Here is a 26,766-nt window from a genome sequence, read left to right as displayed (position 1 = left end):
AATATTCACAGTTACTGTACTAATGACACTGGCAGGGAAGGGGTTAACACCAGGGGCATCAAAGGGTTAATTGTGCTCCTAGGGGGTGGGGTTGCAATCACTGGATGAACACAGAGACCTGTGTTCCTAAATAGGAGGACCCCTGTGTTCATCACTGACAGAACAGCGGTCTGCCTTGTTCACATAGGCAGACCGCAGTTCTGTCTCTATGCGGAGCGATCGCGGGTGGCCGGGGGACATTGCATCCACCGGAACCCCTGATTGGCTCCCCCTCTGGCCAATTGGCGTGTGTGCATGCCTCCGGCGGCACGTGCCTTCCCCCACTATCTGCTACACCAAGCGACGTACAGGAATGTCATTTGATGTAACAGAGCCAACCTGCCACAGTAAAACTACGCTGGCTGGTCAGCAGGTGATTAACTCACCTTTTGTCTGCTATTGGATGTATTTACACCTGTAATAATGTGTATTGTATGTTAAAAGTTTGATGCCGGAAAGTCTGACCTGGAATGAGATCCCTGATTGTCCAGGTGGTTAGTTTAATTAACTTAATGTTTAGCTATGGTAATTATATTCATGCGTACAGTTTGCATTGTTAGGGTAATAGGATCAGGAGGGGGATGTCCTCCTGTGTGGTATATATTCTGTGTGAGTTTGTTCAATAAAGAGTTCCAGATCTCATACAAGCAATTTGTCGGCTAGTCAAATATTGATGGAAGCACTCAAGCACAGTGTGGGTCGGTTCAGTCACATGGAGAAAAGGAAAAAGTCCTGCAAAAAATAGGTATTTAAAATATCACGTATATCGTATTCTGCCATACTTTACTTAGGAGTCTGAAATTAATTCGTAGTACAATGAAGTCGTTTTAAATTCAAACCATTTTGCCCATGTCTTGAAATATCTTCTGATCAGCCCCCTATCCCTACATGTTAATCCTTCCATTAAACGGAGGTCATCAACCTTCCGTAACCATTGGGAAAGGGTATATATCGATCGCTTTTCCCAATAAGATGGAATTAGGGATTTGCCAACGTTTAATAAATGTGGGGTTGTGGACACCCTATATTGGCCTATTGAGTTGACACTTTGGAAAAGGAATGCCAGTGGTTCAGGTCTAATTACTTCCTTTCAGGTATCAAGTGCTGGAGGCCCATGGAGGGAGGGCTTCCCTTGCAGCTAAGTTCCAGACTCCCCTGGAGGTGAGACAGGAGGAGTCAGGCCCAAAGTAGCACAGGTGGCCTGCAGAGTTGCTTGCAGAAAAGGGCTCAGGAACACCGCTGTTGTGCTGTGGGGCTACTGCAGGCAGGTGGCACCTGGGAGATGTAGCAGGTAGCTAGGGTCGCTGAGACAGAGGGCAGATGATTCAAGCCAAGGTTCAGTGCCAGGTGGGTAGCAGAGGAGACAAGGTCAAGTGGCAGCTGAAGTCAGGACAGGTAGCAGGCAAAGGAGATCTGTTAAACAAGCCAAGATCAAAGTCAGGGAGCGTGCCGGAGACAGATCTGGAACAAGCTGAGTCGGTAACCAGGAATCACAGGAAACATGGGAACGCTGGTAGCAGCTGAAGATCAAACAGCACTGGCTCCCTTAGAAAGGCCCAGGTGAGGTGCTGGCGCAAATGCTGGGTCCTAGATCCCTTCTCCTGCTCTGACAGGTGCTGGGTCCTAGAGTCCTCCTGCTATTGGTGCCCTAACACTTCCCTTGTGTCAAAGATATCTATTTTGCCATTTCCTTCCAAAATGGACAAATCTTTGGGCAGGACCACCATATATGCCAATGTGCTGCTCGGCTTCCACATTCCTTCCAACACAAGGGTGAATTTCTCGTTTAGATAGCGTGCAATGTTATTGGTGTATGGGGTCATCGAGTAAGGAGTTTAAAATTGACCTCCATTTAGTCTTGGTAGCCCGGATTCTGCAAAATCAATAAAGCTTTAAAAAATTGAGAAATGCAATGCCGTGGCGGATTTTTATTTTACCTAATTGCTTCAATGATATTTAGCTCATTCAAAGAGCGAATAGGTTGCGGAAGGCTCCGGATAAACTGGGATAGCTGTATGTATCGCCACTGATCCAGAAATGTTGGTTAGGCTTAACTGGTTGCCGACCGCCCACCGCAGTTATACGGCGGCAGTCAGCCGCTCCCAGGGAAATCACAGTACATGTACGACGCTCGCTCTCTGGAGGCTAAGGAGCGAGCGCGCTGTGGCGGCGCCACACTCCCACCCCCGATCGTCAGCGGGGAAGCCGATGCAGTGGGCAGGTGGCTCCAATTGCCACCTGACACCCGCGATCGTTCCCCAATGAGAGAGAAGGACGGTCGGATGTCTCCCTGGAATGTTCAGAGCGCCTCCTTCTATATAGGATCACAGTTCTGATAATTTCAGAAGCCACGCCCCCCACAGTTAGAATCACTCCCCTAGGCTCACATTTAACCCCTTGATCACCCCCCCCCCCCCGTATTAACCCCTTCCCTGCCAGTGTCATTTATACAGTAACAGTGGGTAATATTTAGCACTGATCACTGTAGTAATGTCACTGGTAGCCAAAAAGTGTAAAAAATGTCAGTTAAGGGTCCGATCTGTCCGCCGCAATGTCGCAGTCCCGCTAAAAATGTGCTGATTGCTGCCATTACTAATAAAAACAAAAAAATAAACATAAAAAGTCCAAATATCTTTCCCGTTGTTTATAAACACGATAACTTTTGTGCAAACCAATCAAAATACGCTTTTTGGGATTTTTTTACCGAAAATATGTAGCAGAATACAAATTGGCCTTATACCCACTTACCGACCGCCCAGCGGATATTTACGTCCGTCAATTAACGCTAAATACCGGGGTTATGGCAGCAGATAACAATTTTTTTTTTTTTTAGTGTAGTTGTCAGGTGTGAGGTCTTTTTGACCCCAGATCTCACAATAAAGAGGACCTGTCATGCCTATTTCTTTTACAAGGGATGTTTACATTCCTTCTAATAGGAATAAAAATGATCAAAAATTTTTAAATTGTAAATGTAAAAATAAAAAATAATAAATAAAATAAATAGGAAAAAAAAAATTAAAGCGCCCCGTCCCCTTTAGCTCGCGCGCAGAAGCGACCGCATACGCAAGTCCGGCCCACATATGTAAACGGTGTTCAAGTACAAGTGAGGTATCGCCGCAATCGTTAGAGCAAGAGCAATAATTCTGTCCCTATACCTCCTCTGTAACTTTAAGTTGGTAACCTGGAGAAATTTTTAAAGTGTCGCCTATGGGGATTTTTACGTACATATGTTTGTCGCCATTCCACGAGCGTGCGCAATTTTGAAGCATGACATGTTGGGTATTTGTTTACTCAGCGTTACATTATCTTTCACATTATGGAAAAAAATTGGGCTAACTTTACTGTTTTTTTTATTTTTTAATTAAAAAAAAGTGTTTTTTTTTTCCCAAAAAAAATTGCGTTTGTAGGACCACTGCGCAAGTACGGTGTGATAAAAAATATTGCAATGATCTCCATTTTATTCTCTAGGGTCTCTGCTAAAAAAAAAATATATATAATATTTGGGGGTTCTAAGTAGTTTTCTAGCAAAAGAAAAAAATGATTTTAGCTTGTAAACATGGAAAGTGTCATAAATAGGCCCGGTCTTAAAGTGGTTAACTGATAAAAAAAAAAAAAAAACTCGATTTTTAAATTTTTTATTGGGAATGTTTTACAGCAGTAGAAAATATTGGCGTTTTTTTTTTTCAAAATTGTCGCTCTTTTTTTGTTTATAGAGCAAAATCTAAAAACCGCAGAGGTGATTAATTACCACCAAAAGAAAGCTATTTGGGTACGGCATCGCACGACCGTGCATTTGTTAGTTAAAGAGACGCAGTGCCGAATGGCAAAAAATTCCCTGATCAATAAGGGGGTAAAACCTTTCCGGAGCTGAAGTGGTTAAATACCACCAAAAGAAAACCCCATTTCTGTGAAAAAAATTAAACAATTTAATCTGGGTACAGTGTTGCATGACCGCAATGATTTGTCATTCAAAGTGCAACAGCGCTAAAAGCTGAAAATTGGCCTGGGCGGGAAGGGGGTGAAAGTGCCCGGTATTGAAGGGGTTAAAGGTCAGTAGCATGTAATTCACAGTGTAGGGGTCAAAAGTAACATAGTGTGCAGAGGTCATCGTTGTGTAAAGTAGAGTATAGAGGTCAGTAATAAGTAACACAAAGTGCAGGGGTGAGGAGTGTGCAACACAGAATGCAAGGGTCAGGAGTAGGTAACTGAAGAGTTCCTGGGTTAGCAGTACAAAATGCAGAGGCCTGAGGTAAGTAGTATGTAATGCAGAAGTCATGGTCAGGGGGTCATGCTGAGGACCAGCAGCTATAGAAGTAGAGAGGCTCCCCCCAACCATCTGGATAAGTACACAAGCAGATCACCATGGTGGATGAGGCAGGCTCACCAGAGGTGCGAGTCTAAGTACTAACGAGTGTCACCAGAGCTCCTGATGGTGGAGATGGGTTTTGCTGCATGTTAGTACTAGCTCACATTCCTCAGGATTAACCCCACCAGGAGGTGAGCAACCCAGTAGCAAATACAGCAGGTAGGGATCAAGCAGAAGTGTAGTGAAGGAACAAGTCAAAGTTCGGTAGTGAGTGGTTAAGATTAGTGTTGAGCGAACACGGACTGTATTATTCGGGTCCGTACCGGATAATTGGATTTTTGTTACCCTGACACGGACCCGAAAACTTTACTGTATGTTCGGGTTTAAAATCCGTGTTCGGTAATTTTATTTCCTGTTTTGTATGTAATGGCACGGTTTTAATGGCGGACTTTCAACAGCCAATCAACAAGCGTTTAACTGGTGTGCCTTAAGCCATCCCAGCCATGCCTACAAATGTATTAGTAGCTGTGATTGGCCATCTGAAGCATGTGACCCAGGTCTTTATAAGCTCGAGAGACCCAGCGTGGTGCGTCAGTCTGCTGTAGTGTAGGGAGAGAGCACACATAACGGTGCTGGCTGCTGCTGATTAGGGACAGACAGGGTAAAACAACATTGTGCCCGAAAAGAATGCAGGGACAGGTCGGAGTGTAGGCAGGGAAAGATATTTGAGCATTTTAGGGACAGGCTGGAGAGAGTAGGCAGGGACAGATAGCAGACACAGGACAGAACAATTGTCCGTTAGCGATCTACATCGATTTTGCTGTGTGGGGGGTGGTGCAGTGAACAATCTTTTTGCCCTCACTTAAGACCACTGAGGAGGAGGAGGGAGAAAAAAATATATATTTTTATCAGTCTGTTGTGTGCAGCGTTCAGCTATATTTTACTACAGATTGCTGTTCTAATCTGCTATTTAAAAATTACAAATATAAAGGGGAATTTTTTTTAAGAGCACCTGCCATGCTCTTAACTACATTTTGCTGCCATTTGCAGCACTCTAGCCCTTTCCATTGTTTTTTTAGAGCCATTTTAGTGCCTGAAAGTCCGGGTCCCCATTGACTTCAATGGGGTTCGGTGTCCGGGTAAAGTTCGGAAAAAGTCTGAGTCACGGACCCGGACTTTTTTTTCAAGTTCGGCCGAACCCGCCGAACACGGACATCCAGGTGTCCGCTCAACTCTAGTTAAGATCAGTGGCGGCTGGTGCACTGGGGGCGTAGAGGCACCACCCTCCATCCATGGATCTGGCCCATAATCTACATGCAGGGCGCCGGACGCATGGATGCCAATGTTTTTTTTTTTTTTTTCTGAAGCATGTGATTAGAGCCAGAGGCTCTAATAGGCTTCAGAAAAGGGTGGGCTTGGGGTGCAGAGCACTGCGCCCGAGCCTACCCAGTTGTGTGACAATAGCGAATGAATATTCCCTATTGTCACATGGATCCTCCTCCTGGCCAATCTTTTTCCCAATTGGCTGAAAGGCGAAGCCATGCCATTGGCCAAGGAGGAGGAGGGAGGACTCGAGGATACGCAGGGGACAGAGGAGAAGCCGCCACCGCTGCTGCCTGCCAACCCTTCATGGTGAGTGAGCCGGCGACCGGGGGGGGGGTAAGGTGTGCGGGCTGGTGTGGTCCGGGGGGTATGGTGTGGTCCGACTGCTGCCCCCCCCAGCCCATGGAGCACCAGCTGCCACTAGTTAAGATTAAGCAGAAGTGTGGTTAAGGAACAAGCCAAAGCTTAGTAATGAGTAGTTGCAGAGTGGGATCAAGCAGAAGCATAGTCAAGGAATAGGCCAAAGGTCAGTAATGAGTAGTTGCAGAGTGGGATCAAGCAGAAGAGTAGACAAGGCACAAGCCAAAGGAGATAGTGGAGATAAAGACAGCTGCAGGTGTTTAAAATAACAAGATATCGGCTGGAGAGAGCAGAATAATCTGGTAAACAGGAAATGTATGACATGGCTTAAATCAGGAATGTTACGCTGAGCGCTCCGGGCCCCCTGCTGGCCTCGGAGCGCTCACAGCGTATGCCTCCAGGCAGCACTCCAGCGTCTCGGCGTGTGCGTCCCCGCTCTCTATGGCGCGCGTGCGCCGGGACTCTTAGATTCAAAGGGCCAGTGCACCAGTGATTGGTGCCTGGCCTAAAGTGGTTATTAAGGGTTAAGGTTTGTGAGAGGTAGTGCTGACTTAATTAGGCTTCACCTGTGCACTACCCATAAATACCTTCTTGTAAGATCCTGGTACCTTCGGTACCTTTCTAGCCTCCTATTTCCGCATTGCGTTCCACCATTCAGGTAGGTGGAACGCATATAGCCACCTGTCTCTTTAAACACCGATGATGTCACCACTAGGCGCCGCTCTGAGCGGCTATTTCAATCGCCGGTGTGCACTCACAAGGTGTTCGTGCAAACCGCCTGTTATACAGCCTTGTCTGACGCCTGCCGAATCCTCCAGCTATTTCCCCAATACCTGAATTGACCGGAGTCTCGCTACTTGATCCTGTATCTCGCTACTTGATCCTGTATCTCGCTACTGATCCTGTATCTCACTACCAGACCCCTCACCTCGCTAAACCAACTAGTGATAAGTACCCCACAGGGGATTCCTTCCTATCAACTTACACTATCTACTCTTGCATACTAAAGACTGTTACTATCTCTAGGATCTATGCATTACTATTTCTATCATCTGCACTGTTACATAGATTGCTAGCTCTTGAGCCTACTATCATCTATATCCTTGCACTAACTTAGCATCTCCTGTACACTCCATCTGCTGTCCCCTACCACCTGATACTTGTACATGATTGCTAACCTTCCTGCAAACTATCTATCACCATCTGCTATCACTCCTGCAACTCTACTACCTGAGTGTCTATCATTGCTATCACTACTCAAGCCTATCCTTCAGTATAACACCTCAACACTACTGCATACAGATCTAGCACTCCAGGAACATCTTATCTGAGTGTTTGTGTATGTGTATGCTGAAGCAGGCTGGGCCACAATGATGAGTCTGGAGAGTTGGATATGGTGATTCAACACATCTCTACAGGACTACTGAGTGGAAATTCTGCAGCTGCAAATCCAGTTCACTAAAACAAACCCAGAGCGTTACACTTCTCCTCCCACAGCTTCCTGCCGGATCTTTGTGCCTTGTGCCTTTGAGAAAGCGTTCCCTGCTGTGTTTGTTTGCTTTGCTTGTTGCCGAACCCGTTGCTACCGACTACTCGCCTTTGAACCTTTGCCGCCTGCCCTGACCTCTGCTACGTCCGACTACGCTCTTGCCTACTCCCTGTGTACCACGCCATATCAGCTGCCAGAGGGGTCGAGTTGTTACTAGGGGACACGACCTGGTAGTTACCGCCACAGCAAATCCATCCCGCCTTGCGGCGGGCTCTGGTGAAGACCAGTAACTGCTTAGAACCGATCCTCTAGTACAACCCGTGCCATCGCCTCTCTGGTCCAGAGGATCCACTACCAGTCCTGCCGGTTCGTGACAAGGAAGCTCATGGGAGGAGCAAGCAGTTCAAGGCTCATCAGAAACAAGAGACAAAGCAAGATTGAAGAGCGCAGGAAGAGCTACTGCAGAATATAACAGAGGTCATGAGTTCAGATCCCAATCCCGATAGCAGAACTCTGAGGTCAGTAGTATGTAATGCAGATTTCATAGGTCATGTGTATCTATGCAGAGTTCAAAGGTCAGTAGTAAGTAACGCAGAGGTCGGTAGAATGTATTGCACAGTGCAGGAATCAGGGGCCGAATTCCCCCTTACAAGCCCAATTCCCCCTCATCTAGTATGAACATCTACCTACCTAAGTTTCCCTCAGCACAAATATCCTTCCTCTTTGTAAAACTTACTCACCAGACCTCAGCAGTAGGGTTGAGCGAACACGGACTGTATTGTTCGGGATCGTACCAGACTTTTGGGTTTTCGATACCCGGACACGGACCCGAATATTTTACTGTTTATTCGGGATACTGTCCGTTGTTCAGTAATTTTGTTTCATATTTTGGCGCAGTTTTAATGGCGCGGTTTCAACAGCTGCAGGGCAGCCAATCAACAAGCGTTTAACTAGTGTGCCCTTAGAAGCCATTACAGCCATGCCTACTAATGACATGGCTGTGATTGGCCAGTGCCTCTAGCCCTTTCCATGTTTTTTCTAGAGCCATTTTAGTGCTCAAAAGTTCAGGTCACCATTGACTTCAATGGGGTTCAGGATCAGGGTCAAATTCGGGTTAAGTCAAGAACCCGGACTTTTTTCTCAAGTTCGGCCAGACCCGCATCCAGGTGTTCACTCAACTCTACTCAGCAGTACCTGTGAAGGAAGTCCTCCCCCAGCTGGTGCCAGGGAGGAGCCTAGGACTTTTCTCAGCTCTACAATGCCTGATCTGAGGCATGAGAGTCATCAGATGAGGGAAGAAGTGGGTGGCAAGGTTGCAATTTACCTGTCAAATTGATGAGTAGATTGTGATTACTGGTTGCCGATTCCTGCCTTGGATCTCTTCTTTAAATTGAAGCTTTCATCTTTCATAACTTAAGCTGGCCACTATTCAGATAAGTATGTGAGAGGCCGGCATTGGGATTTATCATTTAGCGCCCAAATTTAACCAAAATGTGTTTTTTTTTGGCAGTGTGTTGGGTCTGTTTGGACGTCTTTGTTCCCTGAGTATTTTGTATCCCATACTTCTTGTCCACCAGGACATTGCTGTAATCATATCACCCTGGCAGTGTAACCTTTAAAACTATTGATCTTTATTATATGTTGCAGGGTATTATGGCCGGATGTCCTGTTACTCCACCCGGACTGGAATATCTTCTTCAGGTGAGCTATGTAAAGTGTACCTGTCTGGAAGGCAGCTTACACCCCAGACACTGAATCTGGGGCAACAACTGGTTTATATAGGAAATATTTAATGTGGAACTCCAGCCAAACCTGGATGTGGTGGGATAAGGTCAGAGCCTCTGTCAGGCAGGATTTTATTATTGGCTGTGTCTCTTAGAAAACGTATCACTCTGGGATTATACGTTTTGACCTATTGACCCAATGGAATCCTAATTCTCCAACTTCCCAACTTCCACATCCCACTTCCTATCCCCGTGCCACATATACCTATCTCCCCACCCAGGCTCCCATTCCATCACCCTAGGCACCAATCTACTCAACCCTAACACCCACCCATCACCCCAGGCTCCTATCCCATCACCAAAGGCACTCATCTACTCAACCCTGACACCCATCCATCACTCCAGATTCCTATTCCATCAAACCAGACTCCCATTACCCTCAGCACCAATCTACTTATCCCTGACATCCATACATCATCCCAGGCTCTTATCCTATCACCCTAGGCACCCATCGACTGAACCCTGACACTAATCAATCCCCCCAGACTTCCATCCCATCACCCTAGGCACCCATCTACTTACCCCTGACACCCATCTATCACCCCAGATTCTCATTTCATCAGCCTAGACACCCATCTACTCAATCCTGACACCCATCTACCACCCCAGACCTCTCATCACCCTAGGCACCCGTCCATCATCCCAGACTCCCATCCTATCACCCTAGGCACCTATCTACTAAACCTTGATACACATTCTCCACCCCAGGCACCTGCCAACTCATCCAAGTAATCCCTTCTCCCAGGATTTCTTTGGCACCCCTCTATTTGCCCCAGACACCTGTTAGACATGGAGGTATTGATGAATATGGGAATGTTAGTTATGGTATCTAGGAATATGCTGTCTCATCTCTGCTCTGTTTAATAGGTCAATGGACTCTCTGTGAAAGAAACAAGTAAGTTCTGTTATTGCTTCTTTGTAAAACCCGAATATTCCCACCTTCCACCATTCCTTCATTTGCCCCCGGGGTGTCCATTAGTCTTTCACTAATTATCAGAATTGTCTATAAGTGTGGCCAGTTTTTACTTCTTATCTTCAATAAAATGATAAGTTTACTGGAGAACCGTTCCTGCTGCTCTTATTGGCAGAGCCAATTAGCTCTCCAGATAAAACCCATTAACAATTTTGTCTTAAATGGAATACAATGTGATTTTGTACATTGCTTTATGTATTATGGTCAGATCTATATTTTTCTCTTTTTAAGTAAGAAATGTTTTACAATAACATTTTATATTTTATATTTCCATACCCAGCTAACAGGTGGAGCTGTAGTCTACATTGCTTACTTAGCTCCACCTACCAATAAGATGTATTACCAGAAAAGGACATAACATTTGCTCTAATCTTTGTATCTTCAGATATCTGGATTCCAGAAATAGTAGAAGTGTATTTATATTGAAGAGGAGATGGATGTAGAATAATTTTGTCTATTTTTGCAGAATCCCAGAGATGTTTTACCTTGTACACTAAATTATTCTTATAATTCTGTAATTTCAGGTAAAAGTGTGTTCCAGAATCATAGTACATATGATTTGTTTGACATTGATAGCCAACTTGTGTACCAAGCCACTGAGAAGCGGAAGATTTTTGGTCCTCAAATGGATTTAAGGGTTACCAACACCAAAGGATATAATGTCCTCAACCTTCTTGTGCCTTTAAAGTGGTGTAGCTTGGAGACAAAGGTATGAAAGGCTGATTAACTATACAGTGAGGACTTGTGAAATGAGCGAAAACCCGATAAGTAGCATTGATTGGAAGCTCCATGTCTAGGTCCATTTTGTATATGCTACAACCCTATAATAACATACAAGACATGGACTTCTAGGATTAGTTGTAGACACTTACTTCCACTGGGCTAGGAATGTTGTGATGAGCTTGTTGTCCCACAAAAAATGGGGACAAGGTGCCTTGTTACAGGCCATTGCTGTCCCCCTTCTTCCTAGCAAGGTACCCTCTCAATGTTAGGAGCATGTGGTATGGTATGGTTCCAGAGGGAGGGGTGCACATTCACTTCCACCCTTTCCTGGCCAGCAGGATGCATGCCTAGATAAGGGACTCATATGGATTTTAGGGGGATTCCATGCATTTTATATGTGTGTGGGGGCCCCATTAAAATCCATACCAGACCTGTACCTAGGAGAAGGCCCTGGTATGGATTTTGAGAACCAACATCTTTTTTTTTTTTTTTTTTTTTTTAGTCTGTGGTGCATGTTGCCTGGTATGTTTCACAAGGGGGCACATGTTTGTTGCCCCCCCCCCTTTTCTGGTCTGGCCACCAAGGTTTTGTGCATTGACAGGCATATGGATTTTGATTCAAGGCATGGATCTCTTAGACTAGTATGATACAAGGCATGGCCCTCAAGGACTGGTGAGATACAAGGCTTGACCTTCTAGGACTGGTGAGATACAAGGTTTGACCCTCTGGGACTGGTGAGATACAAGAAATGGCCTTCTAGGACTGGTGAGAAACAAAGGCTTGACCCTCTAGGAATGGTGGGATTCAAGACATGGCCCTCTAGCACTGGTGAGGTACAAGGCTTGACCCTCTAGGATATTAAATATGCTAATGGGAGGAAGGAATCCAATGGGAGACCTTCTAATTGTTGGACATATGATATCCGGTATCACATCCTTTGAAAATTAATGCATATAAAAACCGAACTATAGAAATGAGGACGTTACCGGTACCACATGCTTGTATAAAAGAGTCAATGTTTTATTACAAATGTAGCACCCTCCCCAGGTAGGTGTTAGGCAAACGATAAAGGGGGGCTTGTCTGCCTAACAGATGGGCCTAATTGTTCAGTTAGGCTGTTATGTGCTTTCAGGTGTGACTATTGAGCTTGGGGAGTCTCCCCACTGTATCCAATTAGGGTGCTTGTTGGACAGTGGAGGAAACCTAACCAATGGCACACCAGGTCTCATTTCAGTCTCAGAGGGCGGAACTGACTGCAATGCATCATGGGACAGGGTATAAGTCTGGGGGGAGCACATGACAGAGTGTCTTTGGCAGGAAGCAGAGTCCCAGGAGGGAGGTGACGGCTTTCTCTCCTCCTGTCAGTGTGAGGCAAGTGTCCTAGGCGGTCGGCCTAAGAGGACAGAAGGTTGAGCTAAGCTGCAGAGAGGGATCCAGTGTGCTGAGGACCAAGTGGAGCTGCTGGGGCAGAAGTTTCCAGGAAACCAGTGTCGTGAGTACTGTAAACTGCCCAGGGTTCTGCCTAGGAAAGGGGACCACTCCGGAAGGTCAGAGGGATCCAGGAGCCAGCTAACTGGTAGAGAAGGCTTAGAAAGGGGGTACCAGAGTCTAAGCCCTGAAGAGAAGTCTGTGAAAGAGGGTGCCAGTGTGGGCCCTGAAGTGTTAAGAGTTGCAGCATAATTTACAAGTAGCTACCTCAGCCAGGAGGGCTAAAAGAAGCAGTACAGAGGACTTTGTGCCACCGTGGAGTGTCAAATAGGGATGATCGAACTTTTGAAAAGTTCGGTTCGGCCAGAACATCCCAACTTCCCGAAAGTTCAGCCCGGATTTCAGAACCCCATTGAAATCAATGGGACCCAAACTTCGGTAATCAAAAAACACAATTTTTAAGCCCTAAAACCCAATAAATGCCCCTAAAAAGTGCCTAGGGTTCTGGGTCATGCCTTATTAACTATTAATCACACAAAAAAAAGTTCTTAAAAATTGTCATTTTTGATAAAAAAAGCCAATTATTGAAAAAATTCAAAAAAAAAAAAAAAAGAGATTTTTTGATTTTGACTTTGGATTTAGTATCTGGGGGGTCTAAAAGGTGTACATGTGAAAAAAAAAAGGATTGTTTGTATTAGAACACTTTCAGCACAGGAGTATGGCTTCTCAGTTTTCACAGCACCTTACCGGTTTAATAGCAGGCATTTTTTTGGGTTCTTTGGAGTCAGAAAAAACATCTGAACTTGTGTATAGTGGTACTGTGCGCAAGTTCAGATGTTTTGCCTGCCTCCAAAAACCCCCAAAAAATGCCTGCAACAACACACCTGGGCGTTTTTTTTTTTGACGCTAGCGTTTTTTTGTGAATTTTTTTGGGTTCTTTTGAGGCAGGCAAAACATCTGAACTTGTGTATAGTGGAGTATATACACACATACTTATATGTATATACACACCTAGACATATATAGGTGTGATAGTAGCAGAAATATATCAGTGTAAATGATTTCATTAGCGCAAGCATATATTTCTGCTACTATCACACCTATATATGTCTAGGTGTATATATACAGACATATATGTGTATATATACCCCCTATACACATGTTCAGATGTCATGTCTGACATCAAACATGTCCTCAAAAAAGCACTGGCAGTGGCAACCCCTGCAGCATAAAAAATGCTTGCTGGTGAGAAGCCATATGCCTGTGCCGAAGCAACTCAAAGAAATGATCATTTCTCTATATCGGTCACCCTGCTATGGAAGGGTTTTGTCACCCTGCCATAGCAGTCACTGTCAGTTAACCCTACACTACACTACGGTCCCCTTACACTTAACACTTTCCCTACAGAAACAATAAATTAAAGCTAACTAAAGTGTAAAAGAGCACTCTAACTACACTAGATATCCCTTTCCTCACACTAAAAATAGCTAAATGACACTTTGTAGCACATTAGAACAGAACAGCATTCCACTCCCTTCCATGTCCCGTACAAGAATGCTAGGAATTTGGCGGGGGCGATCTTATATACTGGGGGGGCGTATTCTCTAATGATTGGACTATGGACCCCCTAGTCACTCCATTCACATTCCTAGCATTCTCCTGCCCCTCAATTGGCTTTTACTGATGGTTCTGGTCCAATCACGGGCTTTTAAAGCCCATTTCCGGTCCCATTGCATTTTGGTCGGTTCTGGTTGCCGAATTCCGAACTTTTTGGGCAAAAAGTTCTAAATTCGGCCGAACCTCGAACACCCAATGTTCGGGCCGAACCGATGGTCGACCCAAACCGTTTGATCATCCCTAGTGTCAAAGTCAGTTCAGTGTTACAGACAACAAGTCTGTGTTAACAAGCACCAACCGGCGTTGACCAGCATTCAGCCGGCGTCAAGTCAGCGTCAATAGCCATTTTTCTCAGTTGTCCCACTATATTGTGCATTGTTGAGCCAGAGGAGTATACCACTCATTCCCTTCTCCCATCCAAGTTCCTAAATAAATACAAGACCCAAAGATGCCGGACTGTTCCTTGTCTCAGTGCTCACACTTGGAGAACATGCTTAAATGTGCTGTTGATGTTAGCAGTAACCCTGGCGGACCCACATCCAGCACCGTGGCTGGGAATTGTGCTACACAAATATTAAAAACATATATGATGTTTTAAGAAGACAACAGTGTTACATGTAAACATTGCAAGTACATAAGAAACTCTTATATATCATCACTCATCCATGCCCACTTAATCAGTAAGATAGCAACAGTCAAGCTCTATAACAGTAAGGAATACAATCGTCAAGACAATAGTATAATAAGAAATATCCAATACAGGTCTTTTCTCCCAGTTGGGAAACAAATAATATTACATACCTGTACTTTGCATGTAAAACAATCATAAACAAAATGATACACACAACCGCCAACTGTAGACTTTCTGGAACAGATAGGTCAGCTCCTCCAAAGTTAGTCCACTCCGAATCCACATAAAGAAGTAAAAGGGGAAAATCTCAATGAGACTAATACTGTGTCGTGTATAATACTGCTGGAAGTAAAGAGGGAAAAATGGTAGCGATGATATGGCACAGCACCAATAGAAGGATATATCTACTAATCAAAAAGGACAATGATCTATCATCTCTATATTATAAGTGTCTACAGCAGCCTGTCAATAATGCTCTCAAATAGTAATAATATCATTGGGGGCTCAAATTTTCCAAACTACACCACAACTCTCCAATATTGTCTCAGAAAGTCTACGATTGGTGGTTGTGTGTATCATTTTGTTTATGATATTTTACATGCAAAGTACAGGTATGTAATATTATTTGCTCCCCAATAGGGAGAATAGACCTGTATTAGATATTTCTTATTATATCATTGTCTTGAGGATTGTATTGCTTACTATTGTAGAGCTTGACTGTTGCTATCTTCCTGATGAAGTGGCATGGACCTGTGAAATGCGTCAAAAACACGGCAAGCACCCATCGCCCAAGTCTGATGGGGATGATGAGTGATGATATATAAGAGTTTCTTATGTACCTGCAATGTTTATATGTAACACTGTTGTCTTCTTAAAACATCATATATGTTTTTAATATTTGTAATAAAACATTGACTCTTCATACAAGCATGTGGTTCCGTTAAAGCTCTTTTCTATAGTTAGGTGTTTTTTGACCCTGTGGGACTGGGGAGATACAAGGCATGGTCCTTTATGACTGGTGAGATACAAGGCATGGTCCTTTATGACTGATAAGATACAAGATATGTCCCTCTAGGACTGATGACATTCAAAACATGACCTTCTGCAGCTGTTCTCCATGGTCTTGCGAAATAGAAGATATTTACTTCTTGGACTGGTAAGACTGAAGACATGATCTTTTACAACTGGTGTTATATGGTCCTCAAGGACTAGTTAGATATGATGTACCGGTAGCTAGTTGACCTTCAACACCTGGTGAGATAAGACCTGAAACATTAAAGCTGTGATGATAAAAGCCTTGGTCTTCTAAGATTAGTTAGATATAAGGCACAAACTTATAGAGCTGGTTATATCAAAGTCATGGACCTCTAGGACCAGTAGGAAAGAGCATATGGATTTCTAGGACTGATGATGTACAAGTTACAGGCCTCTAGGACTGTTGTGATACAACATATGGTCTAAGACTGGTGAAAACAAATGCGCAGCTTTGTGGACTAAGTGGACTGATGGAATATAAAACATGGTCATCTAGATGGAGCTGGTTACAAGATTTTGTCTATTAAAGTTAGTTAGATATAAGATATGTTCCTGTAGGACTGATAATTAATGACAAGTAATGGACCCAGATAAACCTCCTGGACAGTCCAAGTACAGTTCTGGATATGGTGCCTAAACTCGTTAGACAACCTCTTGTGATAATGTATTATTATAGTTGCAGGTCTCCAGTTCCTCCGGCGAGCTCCTCGGCTACATAATCAAAAAGTGGACAACTCTTACCTTAAGCTTCAACGTCTTGGATCCGTCGGGACTTGTTTGTCTTAAAGTGAAAGGTCCAGGATGGAGGGAAGGCTTCATGTCTGACGCCCATTATAAGGTCAGTCTATCAGCAAGTGTCAAATGCTTTTTTCTTTAGAAATAATAATTGTAGAAAATATCATTGGGGTACCACTGCCACGTGGTTGAGGTAAACATCTGCCACTGCTTCCTGCCCACTGTGGACTTTCATTGGTTTGTTGTCCGTGGAAAGGAGAAACATCTTCACAATTAATTTTCCACACCTGTTTGCTCCAGAATCATGACAGGCATCCACACCACTTTATCCATACACTGTGGTGCGAAGCTCGGCTCTCAATAATTCCATACCAAAGAGAACCAACGTCATAGAAGAGAAAAATCCCTTTATGGCAGTGTGGCAGGATCTACAGTAGAATTTGCCTTTATCGCTTATACCCCAGTTAACTTCTGAACACTGAGGACATGGCTCTTTATAATGCCTCGTGTCTTCCTCCTCCATAGACGTTGTGCATTAGACTTCAGTCTCTCTCATCGCTGTCTGCAGAGACGAGGACATTTTTCCAAATCACTGAAATAAAACTTGTTCAGAAACGATCAGTTAGCGCAAGGTGACAACCAACAGCAGCTAGTGGGCATGAGCGGTTCTGCAAGAGCTCTCTCTCACTGCTGTATAATAGAGAAATCTGTACATTACTGTAGACTATGCACTGCAGACTGCATTTCATGAATGGGCTGGAGAATGTTGGCCATGGTGTGAATAGCCCTGCAGAGAATATGAGATCCACTCTCCATTTTAACCACTTCCTTACAGAGCAGTTACACCCCTTCCTGCCCAGACCAATTTTCAGCTTTCAGCGCTCTCACACTTTGAATGATAATTACTCAGTCATACAACGCTGTACCCAATTAACATTTTTTATCATTTTTTTCCTACAAATAGAGCTTTCTTCTGTTAGTATTTTATCACCACTGGTGTTTTTATTTTTTGCGATATAAGTGAAAAAAGCAAACATTTTGGGAAAAAAAGCATTTTGTTTTAGTTTCTATTATAACATTTTGCAAATAAGTATTTTTTTTTCATAAATTTGGGCCAAAATTTACACTTCTACATATCTTTGGTAAAAAATAACCCAAATTAGTGGTTATTATTTAGTCTGTGTGAAAGTTATAGAGTCTACAAGCTATGGTGCCAATCATTGAAAATTGATCACACCTGATGTACCGATGGCCTATCTCATTTCTTGAGGCCCTGAAATGTCAGGACAGTACAAATACCCCCCAAATGACCCCTTTTTGGAAAGTAGACATTCCAGGATATTTAGTAAGAGGCATGGTGAGTTTTTTGAAGTTGTAATATTTTTTCCCACAATTCTTTGGAAACGAAGACATTTTTTTTTTTTTACACAAAATTGTCATAATAACAAGTTATTTCTCATACACAGTATAGGCATACTTGCAATTACACCCCAAAATACATTCTGCTACTCCTCCTGAGTATGGCAATACCACATGTGTGAGACTTTTCCACAGCCTGGCCACATACAGAGGCCCAACATCCAAGGAGCACCGTCAGGTGTTCTAGGAGCATAAATTACACATATAATTTCCTAACGACCTATCACACTTTTGAAGGTCCTGGAGCACCAGGACAATGGATTTACCCACAAAATGACCCAATTTTGGAAAGTAAACACCCCAATGTATACTCTATGAGGCATAATGAGTCTTTTGAAGATGTCATTTTTTTTCACAAGTTTTTGGAAAATGTGGAAAGAAAATGTAAACCTATTTTTTTTTGTACACAAAATTGTCAATTTATAAGATATTTTTAACACATAGCATGTACATAGCAAAAATGACACCCCAAAATAAATTCTGCTACTCCTCCTGAGTATGGTGATACCACATGTGTGAGATTTTTCCACAGCCTGGCCACATACAGAGGTCCAACATCAAAGTAGCACCTTCAGGCGTTCTAGGAGCATAAATTACACATATAATTTCACTACAACCTATCACACTTTTGAAGGCCCTGGAGCACCAGGGCAATGGAATTACCCACAAAATGACCCCATTTTGGAAAGCAAACACCCCAACACATAATCTAGGAGGCATGGGCTGCAGACAGGTACTCAGGTACACTGACTGGCTTCAGAAAGGTATTCAGGTATTCTGATGGCTAGAGACAGGTACTCGGGTAATCTTATGGGCTGCAGATAGGTACTCGGGCACTCTGGGCTGGAGACAGGTACTCGGGTACTCTGGGCTGGAGACAGGTACTCGGGTACTCTGGGCTGGAGACAGGTACTCTGGTACTCTGGTAGGCTACAGAGAGGTACTCTGGTACTATGCTGGGTTTCAGAGAGGTATTCGGGTACTCTGATGGGCTGGAGAGAGGTACCCGGATACTTTGATGGGCAGGAGACAGGTACTTAGGTACTCTATTGAGCTGCAGATAGGTACTCAGATAACCTGAGAGTACCTGAGTACCTGTCATCATAGTACCCAAATACCTGTCACCAGCCCATCAGAGTACCCGAGTACCTGTCATCAGCCCATTAGAGTACCTGAGTACCTGTAATCAGAGTACCTGATGGGCTGGTGACAGGTACTCGGGTACTCTGATGGGCTGGTGACAGGTACTTTGATGGGCTAGTGACAGGTCCTCTTTGTTCCCACCCCCCCCCCCCGAATAATCAGTGTGATTTACTGTGCAGTGTAATTGGTGAATAGCAATTTCCTCCTCACACAGGATCAGTGTGTGAGGAGGAGAACACGGTAACAACTAGTTACCGTGGTCTCTGTTGACATTCTGTGACCGGCTGTGATTGGCTCTTTACCCTGATCGAGGATGGACTGTGTCAGAGTGACACTCTCCATCCCCGATCGCCGCTCTGTGCGCCCCTTGGGGCGTGCACGAGCGGTGTGCACGAGGAAAGTCCATGTGGCCGGCTGTGATTGGACACAGTCGGTCACATGGTAGAGAGCCATTTTTTTAATGGCTCTTTACACCGATCAGGGATGGGCTGGGTCCCGAAGGACATGCCACATCCCCGATCGCCACGCTGCGAGCCCCCGGGAGGGCGGGAGAGCAGCGGGAATGGGCGGACGTCATATGACACCCGCCCGGATCGACAGAGTGTTCCTGCCGGCGTCATCTTACAATGCGCCGGTAGGGAACTGGTTAAATTAGGGTGACCAGACATCCCCGGTTCCCCGGACCAAGTCTACTCCCTGTTTTGTCCCCGGATTTAAGGCCAGATTAACCTAGACAGGGAATCCTATGCTAGCTGAGAAACAGCCTGGTGGCTCGGATGCTGGCCTCCACTGCTTGCTGGACGATCTTACCGCCGCTCCTGCTGCTGTTCAGTGAAGGAGAGGCAGAGCCAAAAATTTACTGTGTGGAGGACTGAAACTGGGAGGTGAGCAGATTGGGGGGGGGTTCTATTTGTACACAGGTGAGGGCAGTGGGGGAAGAGGGGTCAGAGCTGATGCAGCTGCATGGAGAGATGTTTTGCTGTTGTGGGGGAAGAGCTAATAGGTGGCTGCAGAGATAATCTGTGAGAGAAGGGTGCAGAGGTGAGCTATGGATGTGGGGCAGAAGTGTCCTCTGTGCATAGCAAACTTCTGAACCCTGCACTCTATGCCTAACACCCTCCTGTATATTATGTAGTCCTGTACCCAGTGCTCTGTGTATTATGCAGTCCTGTGCCCAGCTCTCTGTGTATTATGCAGTCCTGTGCCCAGCGCTCTGTGTATTATGCAGTCCTGTACCCAGTGCTCTGTGTATTATGCAGTCCTGTACCCAGTGCTCTGTGTATTATGTAGTCCTGTACCCAGTGCTCTGTGTAATATGTAATCCAGTGCCCAGCGCTCTGTGTATTATGTAGTCCTGTTCCCAGTGCTCTGTGTATTACGCAGTCCTGTGCTCAGCGCTCTGTGTATTATGCAGTCCTGTGCCCGAATTTTGGGCCAAATTTTTGCTTGGCCTGAACCATTTGGCCATCTCGAATAATTACCACTTAATTCTGGCTACCTGGAGATTAAATAACTCCACCCAGCCCTGCTGTCAGTGCCTTAGCATTTTACCAAAGTTCCTGACTTAGCCCCCGCCCACTGTGGCCTCGTGCTATCTGTTACCCCATCTATTCTGTTCCAGTCCAACCCAGTCATTTCCTGTCCCTCCTTAGGCCTTGCTTCTTTGTTTGACCACATTATTGTATGTACAGTATGTGGCCAATTGTATGTGGACCCACCTCCATTCATTGAATCCAGGTGTTTCCAGTGAAGGGTACAGTTAATACCAGAATCATACAAAGACATTGTAGAAAATTATGCTCATCCATCCTTGTGGTAACAGTTTGGCGAAGACCCTTTTCTATTCCACCATGACTAAGCCCCCCCCCCATGTACAAAGCCAGCTCCATAAAGACATGGTGTGATATGGAATTTTAAGTGGAAGTGTAACACCAATGGTAAGCCAGGTCGCATCCAAAATTATGACCTCGCCAATGGAAACAAATTCCCAAAGACACAACATTTGGTAGAAAGTCCTCCCAGTAAATTGGAGGATGTTATAGTCACAAAGGGGGGCAACTCCATATTAATGGCAAAGGTTTTGGAATAGGATGTCCAACAAGCACATACAGTATCTCACAAAAGTGAGTACACCCCTCACATTTTTGTAAATATTTTATCTTTTCATGTGACAACACTGAAGAAATGGCACTTTGCTACAATGTAAAGTAGTGAGTGTACAGCTTGTATAACCGCTGGCAACAAAAGTGAGTACACCCCTAAGAGAAAATGTCCAAATTGGGCCCAATAAGCCATTTTCCCTCCCCGGTGTCATGTGACTCGTTAGTGTTACAAGGTCTCAGGTGTGAATGGGGAGCAAGTGTGTTAAATTTGGTGTTATCGCTCTCACTCTCTCATACTGGTCACTGGAAGTTCAACATGGCACTTCATGGCAAAGAACTCTCTGAGGATCTGAAAAAAGCATTGTTGCCTTACATAAGGATGGCCTAGGCTATAAGAAGATTGCCAAGACCCTGAAACTGAGCTGCAGCACGGTGGCCAAGACCATACAGCGGTTTAACAGGACAGGTTCCACTCAGAACAGGCCTCGTTATGGTCGACCAAAGAAGTTGAATGCATGTGCTCAGCGTCATATCCAGAGGTTGTCTTTGGGAAATAGACGTATGAGTGCTGCCAGCATTGCTGCAGAGGTTGAAGGGGTGGGGGAGGGGTCAGCCTGTCAGTGCTCAGACCATACGCCGCACACTGCATCAAATAGGTCTGCATGGCTGTCATCCCAGAAGGAAGCCTCTTCTAAAGATGATGCACAAGAAAGCCTGCAAACAGTTTGCTGAAGACAAGCATACTAAGGACATGGATTACTGGAACCATGTCCAGTGGTCTGATGAGACCAAGATAAACTTATTTGGTTCAGATGGTGACAAGCGTGTGTGGCGGCAACCAGGTGAAGGGTACAAAGACAAGTGTTTCTTGCCTACAGTCAAGCATGGTGGTGGGAGTGTCATGGTCTGGGGCTGCATGAGTGCTGCTGGCACTGGAGAGCTACAGTTCATTAAGGGAACCATGAAAGCCAACATGTACTGTGGTATACTGAAGCAGAGCATGATCCCCACCATTCAGAGACTGGGCCATAGTGCAGTATTCCAATATGATAACGACCCCACACACACCTCCAAGATGACCCCTGCCTTGCTAAAGAAGCTGAGGGTAAAGGTGATGGACTGGCCAAGCATGTCTCCAGACCTAAACCCTATTGAGCATCTGTGGGGCATCCTCAAAGGGAAGGTGGAGGAGCGCAAGGTCTCTAACATCCACCAGCTCTGTGATGTCATCATGGAGGAGGGGAAGAGGACTCCAGTGGCAACCTGTGAAGCTCTGGTGAACTCCATGCCCGAGAGGGTTAAGACAGTGCTGGAAAATAATGGTGGCCACACAAAATATTGACACTTTGGGCCCAATTTGGACATTGTGACTTAGGGGTGTACTCACATTTGTTGCCAGCGGTTTAGACATTAATGGCTGTGTGTTGAGTTATTTTGAGGGGACAGCAAATTTACACTGTTATACAAGCTGTACACTCACTACTTAACATTGTAGCAAAGTGTAATTTCTTCAGTGTTGTCACATGAAAAGATAAATAAAATATTTACAAAAATGTGAGGGGTGTACTTACTTTTGTGAGATTCCGTTAGAGGTGTGATGGTCAGGGGCCCACAAGCCTTTTGATATATACTATAGTTAAATTGACCTGCCAGAATGTACTTTGGAGTCCTCTGTGTGGTTCACCATTCCGGTCACCTCTGAATCTGCAGAATTTCAAACTTTGGCATCCTTTGTAATGATGTTAACTAAAGCTAATTAGTAAATTAGGGCATTTGGATTTGGGGAGAAATTCTGTACTTGGGTGGAAATAATGTATCTAAATCCAACTTCTCAGCTGTTGGTAAATGGCTTTTTAGCCAAGGCCATACAATTATATAGAGGCACCCGGCAGGGATGCCCTCTATCACCACTCTTATTTTCAGTAGCTATTGAATCTTTGGCACTTCGACTTTGGCAAACCCCTTCTGTACGGGGCATTACATTGGCAGAAAGGATAGATATAGTGGGATTATATGCTGATGATCTTGTTTTATATTTAAATGATGCACATGGATCATTGGAAGCAGCTATGCATATAATAGAACTATTTGGTTCTTATTCAGGCCTTAAAATTAATTGGCAAAAATCCTCCCTTATGCCATTGCAACCACAACTACTCACACTAAGCAAGGATTCAAGTTTATTAAAGGTAGTGTCCTCTTTCAAATACCTGGGAATAAATATTACAAGATTACCACAAGCAGCTTTACAGGCTAACCTTAATCCACTCATGACAACAATTAAACTAAATTAGCTACTTGGGCTAAATTACCACTTTCAGCTGCAGGGAGAATACATTTAATCAAGATGGTCCTATTACCGAAATGTTTATACATTTTTTCACATGTCGGTTATAGTCCCTAAAACTATTTTTAAAAAAATAGATGCCCTATTTACCACATTTATTTGGGGAAAGGGTAGAAATAGAATAAAGTTAACCACACTTCAGAGAGCTAAAACAGAAGCAGGTATGGCACTTCCTAATATATACAGATACTATCTCGCTGGACAACTTAAACATCTCACAGGATGGATAGTACCAGTAACACTACAGATGGTAGAATCACACCTGGCTCATGTTTTACAAATCGATAATTTACTTATAGCCCTAGAAGCACCTTTGAATAAATTAAAATATAAGCAAATACCAATGTTAACATTAGCTCGCACAATATGGAGAGAGGCAAAACGTATAGAGGGAAACACACAAATAAACATGGATCTCCCACTATGGCGAAACCCAATGTTTAATCAACTGAAACAATTGGTAGAGTATCAGTTCTGGGAACAAAAAGGGATATCAGTCCTTGCAGATGTATATGACATAACACATATGTACTCTTTTTCAGATATACAAATGAAATATGATATACCACATACCTCATTATATAGATGCCTACAGTTGCGACATGCGTTACAAGCGCAATTTGGAGTTTTGGGACCTGGGATCTCTAGATATCCAATGATTGGTATCCTTAGGTCCCAGGGCCCTAAAGGATTAATCTCTAAAATATATGCACATTTAACCAGGGTTAATACAGGAATGAATGCCTTGGCAATAAGAACAAAATGGCAGGAAATAATTCCCAATTTAACTGATGAAGATTGGAAAGAAGCCTGTTCATCCCATTTATATGTATCGCCAGCAGCAAACAATAGGTTAATACAATTATATATGCTACATCAATCATATCTCTCTCCAAGTAGACTTTATGCAATGCAACGTATTGCATCTCCTAAATGTTTGAGATGCAGTGCTAAGCGGGCAGACTTTATACATATTATGTGGTTCTGTCCAGTGATATCAAGATTCTGGCAGGAAATAATTCAAATATTATTCTCTGTCCTGAATATGCCTGTACCTTTTACCCCAGAAACCTGTTTGCTGGGTATAATAGATGAAATAACATGGTCTAGATATCACAAGATAATGCTTAGAGAAATGCTGTTTATGGCAAGGAAAACAATCACAGTTAAGTGGATTCAAGTGAAGCCCCCTGTTGTTAAGAACTGGATAAGAGCGGTAAATCAGATTTTAACATTTGAAAAAGTATTGTATATGCATAGAGGATGCTCAACGAAATATAATAAAATTTGGGATAATTGGAGTCAATCAACATTAACCAATGGTTGAATATAAGGAGATAACTAAGAGGATATAGAGGGATACACATAGTATGATGAGGAAATAAATCTATGAATGCGATGGAGCAAGGGGTTGGGGCACACCGGGACAACGGCGATCAATTAAGCTAAATGGATATACCTTGGCATAAAGAGATTATGAATACTAAGTAAACAGATAATTATTTGGATATTGTATAATTTTTTTATTTTATATTGTTTTGTCCCTTTGTTGAAAGGACGTTTGGAATGTTCGTTTTTATGCACATATTGAAATAAAAAGAATTAAAAAAAAAAAAGCTAATCAGTAAATAATTGCTCCATCGCTGAGGACATTCCTCTAGACAGGATACATGTAAATGACAAAGTCAAGAAAATGATAGAAAATCCAAACATTTTTGTTGTGAATAGAACAGGAATTGAGGGGAAATCTTCACATGAAAATGTTTTGACTTTAGATGGACTTTAACCCATCAGCTTGAACCTTCTCCTTCAACTCTACAATATCCTTGGTGGCCTGTAAAGGGAAGTAGAAGGAAGTATGGAGTTCTATGAAGGAGGAAGAAGTCTAACTCATGAAGACTCTTCTGAGAGTTATTTTAGAGAAGAGAGATTCATGCTGAATTGAAGGAGGGGCTCTATAAGACTAAACATGTCTCCTTTAAATGGGATCATTCTGAGTTATGGGAATCGTATAAAGGACTTTTCACATTTGTTCCAGTATAAATAGAGCCAGTGATATAGGGAGAGTTTATTGGGAATAGGAACTGTAATATTTAAACTTTTATATAGGAAAAATGTGATGTCCTCACCTCTTATGATTGATGTTCTCCATGGAGACACTCCAGTGGTCATCATTATCCCCGGTCTTCTCTCTCCAGGTTCTATCTGCTGACAAAACCACACAAATTGGGGTCATCACACGTGTGTGGCGGGGGTGGCGCAAAGAGATGTTCAGCTCTAAGGACAACTATACTATTAATTTCCCAATGGACCTCCATGTCTCCATGAAAGCCATGCTAATGGCCTGCACCTTGTTCATTGTGAGTCTGATCCTGAGAACACTGCAATGTGTATGAGGATGGAGAGAACATTGCAATGTGTGTGAGGATGGAGAGAGAACACTGCAATGTGTGTGAGGATGGAGGGAACACTGCAATGTGTGTGAGGATGGAGAGAACGCTGCAATGTGTGTGAGGATGGAGAGAGAACACTGCAATGTGTGTGAGGATGGAGGGAACACTGCAATGTGTGTGAGGATGGAGGGAACACTGCAATGTGTGTGAGGATGGAGAGAACACTGCAATGTGTGTGAGGATGGAGAGAACGCTGCAATGTGTGTGAGGATGGAGAGAACACTGCAATGTGTGAGGATGGAGAGAACACTGCATTGTGTGTGAGGATGGAGAGAACACTGCAATGTGTGTGAGGATGGAGGGAACACTGCAATGTGTGTGAGGATGGAGAGAACGCTGCAATGTGTGTGAGGATGGAGAGAACACTGCAATGTGTGTGAGGATGGAGAGAGAACACTGCAATGTGTGTGAGGATGGGGAGAACACTGCAATGTGTGAGGATGTAGAGAACACTGCATTGTGTGTGAGGATGGAGAGAACACTGCAATGTGTGTGAGGATGGAGGGAACACTGCAATGTGTGTGAGGATGGAGAGAACGCTGCAATGTGTGTGAGGATGGAGAGAACACTGCAATGTGTGAGGATGTAGAAAACACTGCAATGTGTGTGAGGATGGAGGTAACACTGCAATGTGTGTGAGGATGGAGAGAGAACACTGCAATGTGTGTGAGGATGGAGGGAACACTGCAATGTGTGTGAGGATGGAGAGAACACTGCAATGTGTGTGAGGATGGAGGTAACACTGCAATGTGTGTGAGGATGGAGAGAGAACACTGCAATGTGTGTGAGGATGGAGGGAACACTGCAATGTGTGTGAGGATGGAGAGAACACTGCAATGTGTGTGAGGATGGAGAGAACG

At 44.0% G+C, this 26,766-nt stretch overlaps 2 protein-coding genes across 2 annotated transcripts in view; both read left to right on the top strand.

The window, feature by feature from the left end:
- Positions 1-26,766, top strand: part of LOC309553410 (phospholipid scramblase 1-like) — an 814,575-nt gene that overhangs the window by 11,639 nt on the left and 776,170 nt on the right. Inside the window, exons 2-6 of the mRNA XM_082254592.1 lie at positions 9,165-9,218; positions 10,169-10,196; positions 10,799-10,983; positions 16,384-16,545; positions 25,652-25,813. Coding sequence (XP_082110718.1) covers positions 9,165-9,218; positions 10,169-10,196; positions 10,799-10,983; positions 16,384-16,545; positions 25,652-25,813 — 591 coding nt within the window. The remainder of the gene's footprint in view (positions 1-9,164; positions 9,219-10,168; positions 10,197-10,798; positions 10,984-16,383; positions 16,546-25,651; positions 25,814-26,766) is intronic.
- Positions 1-26,766, top strand: part of LOC309553400 (NACHT, LRR and PYD domains-containing protein 3-like) — a 1,231,344-nt gene that overhangs the window by 615,748 nt on the left and 588,830 nt on the right. The window lies entirely within an intron of this gene.

Source organism: Pelophylax lessonae, assembly GCF_965119305.1.
Source record: "Pelophylax lessonae genome assembly, chromosome: 4".
Taxonomy (NCBI): Eukaryota; Metazoa; Chordata; class Amphibia; order Anura; family Ranidae; genus Pelophylax; species Pelophylax lessonae.
The sequence above is the reverse complement of the archived record's forward strand: the minus strand, read 5'-3'. Positions and strand labels throughout refer to the sequence as shown.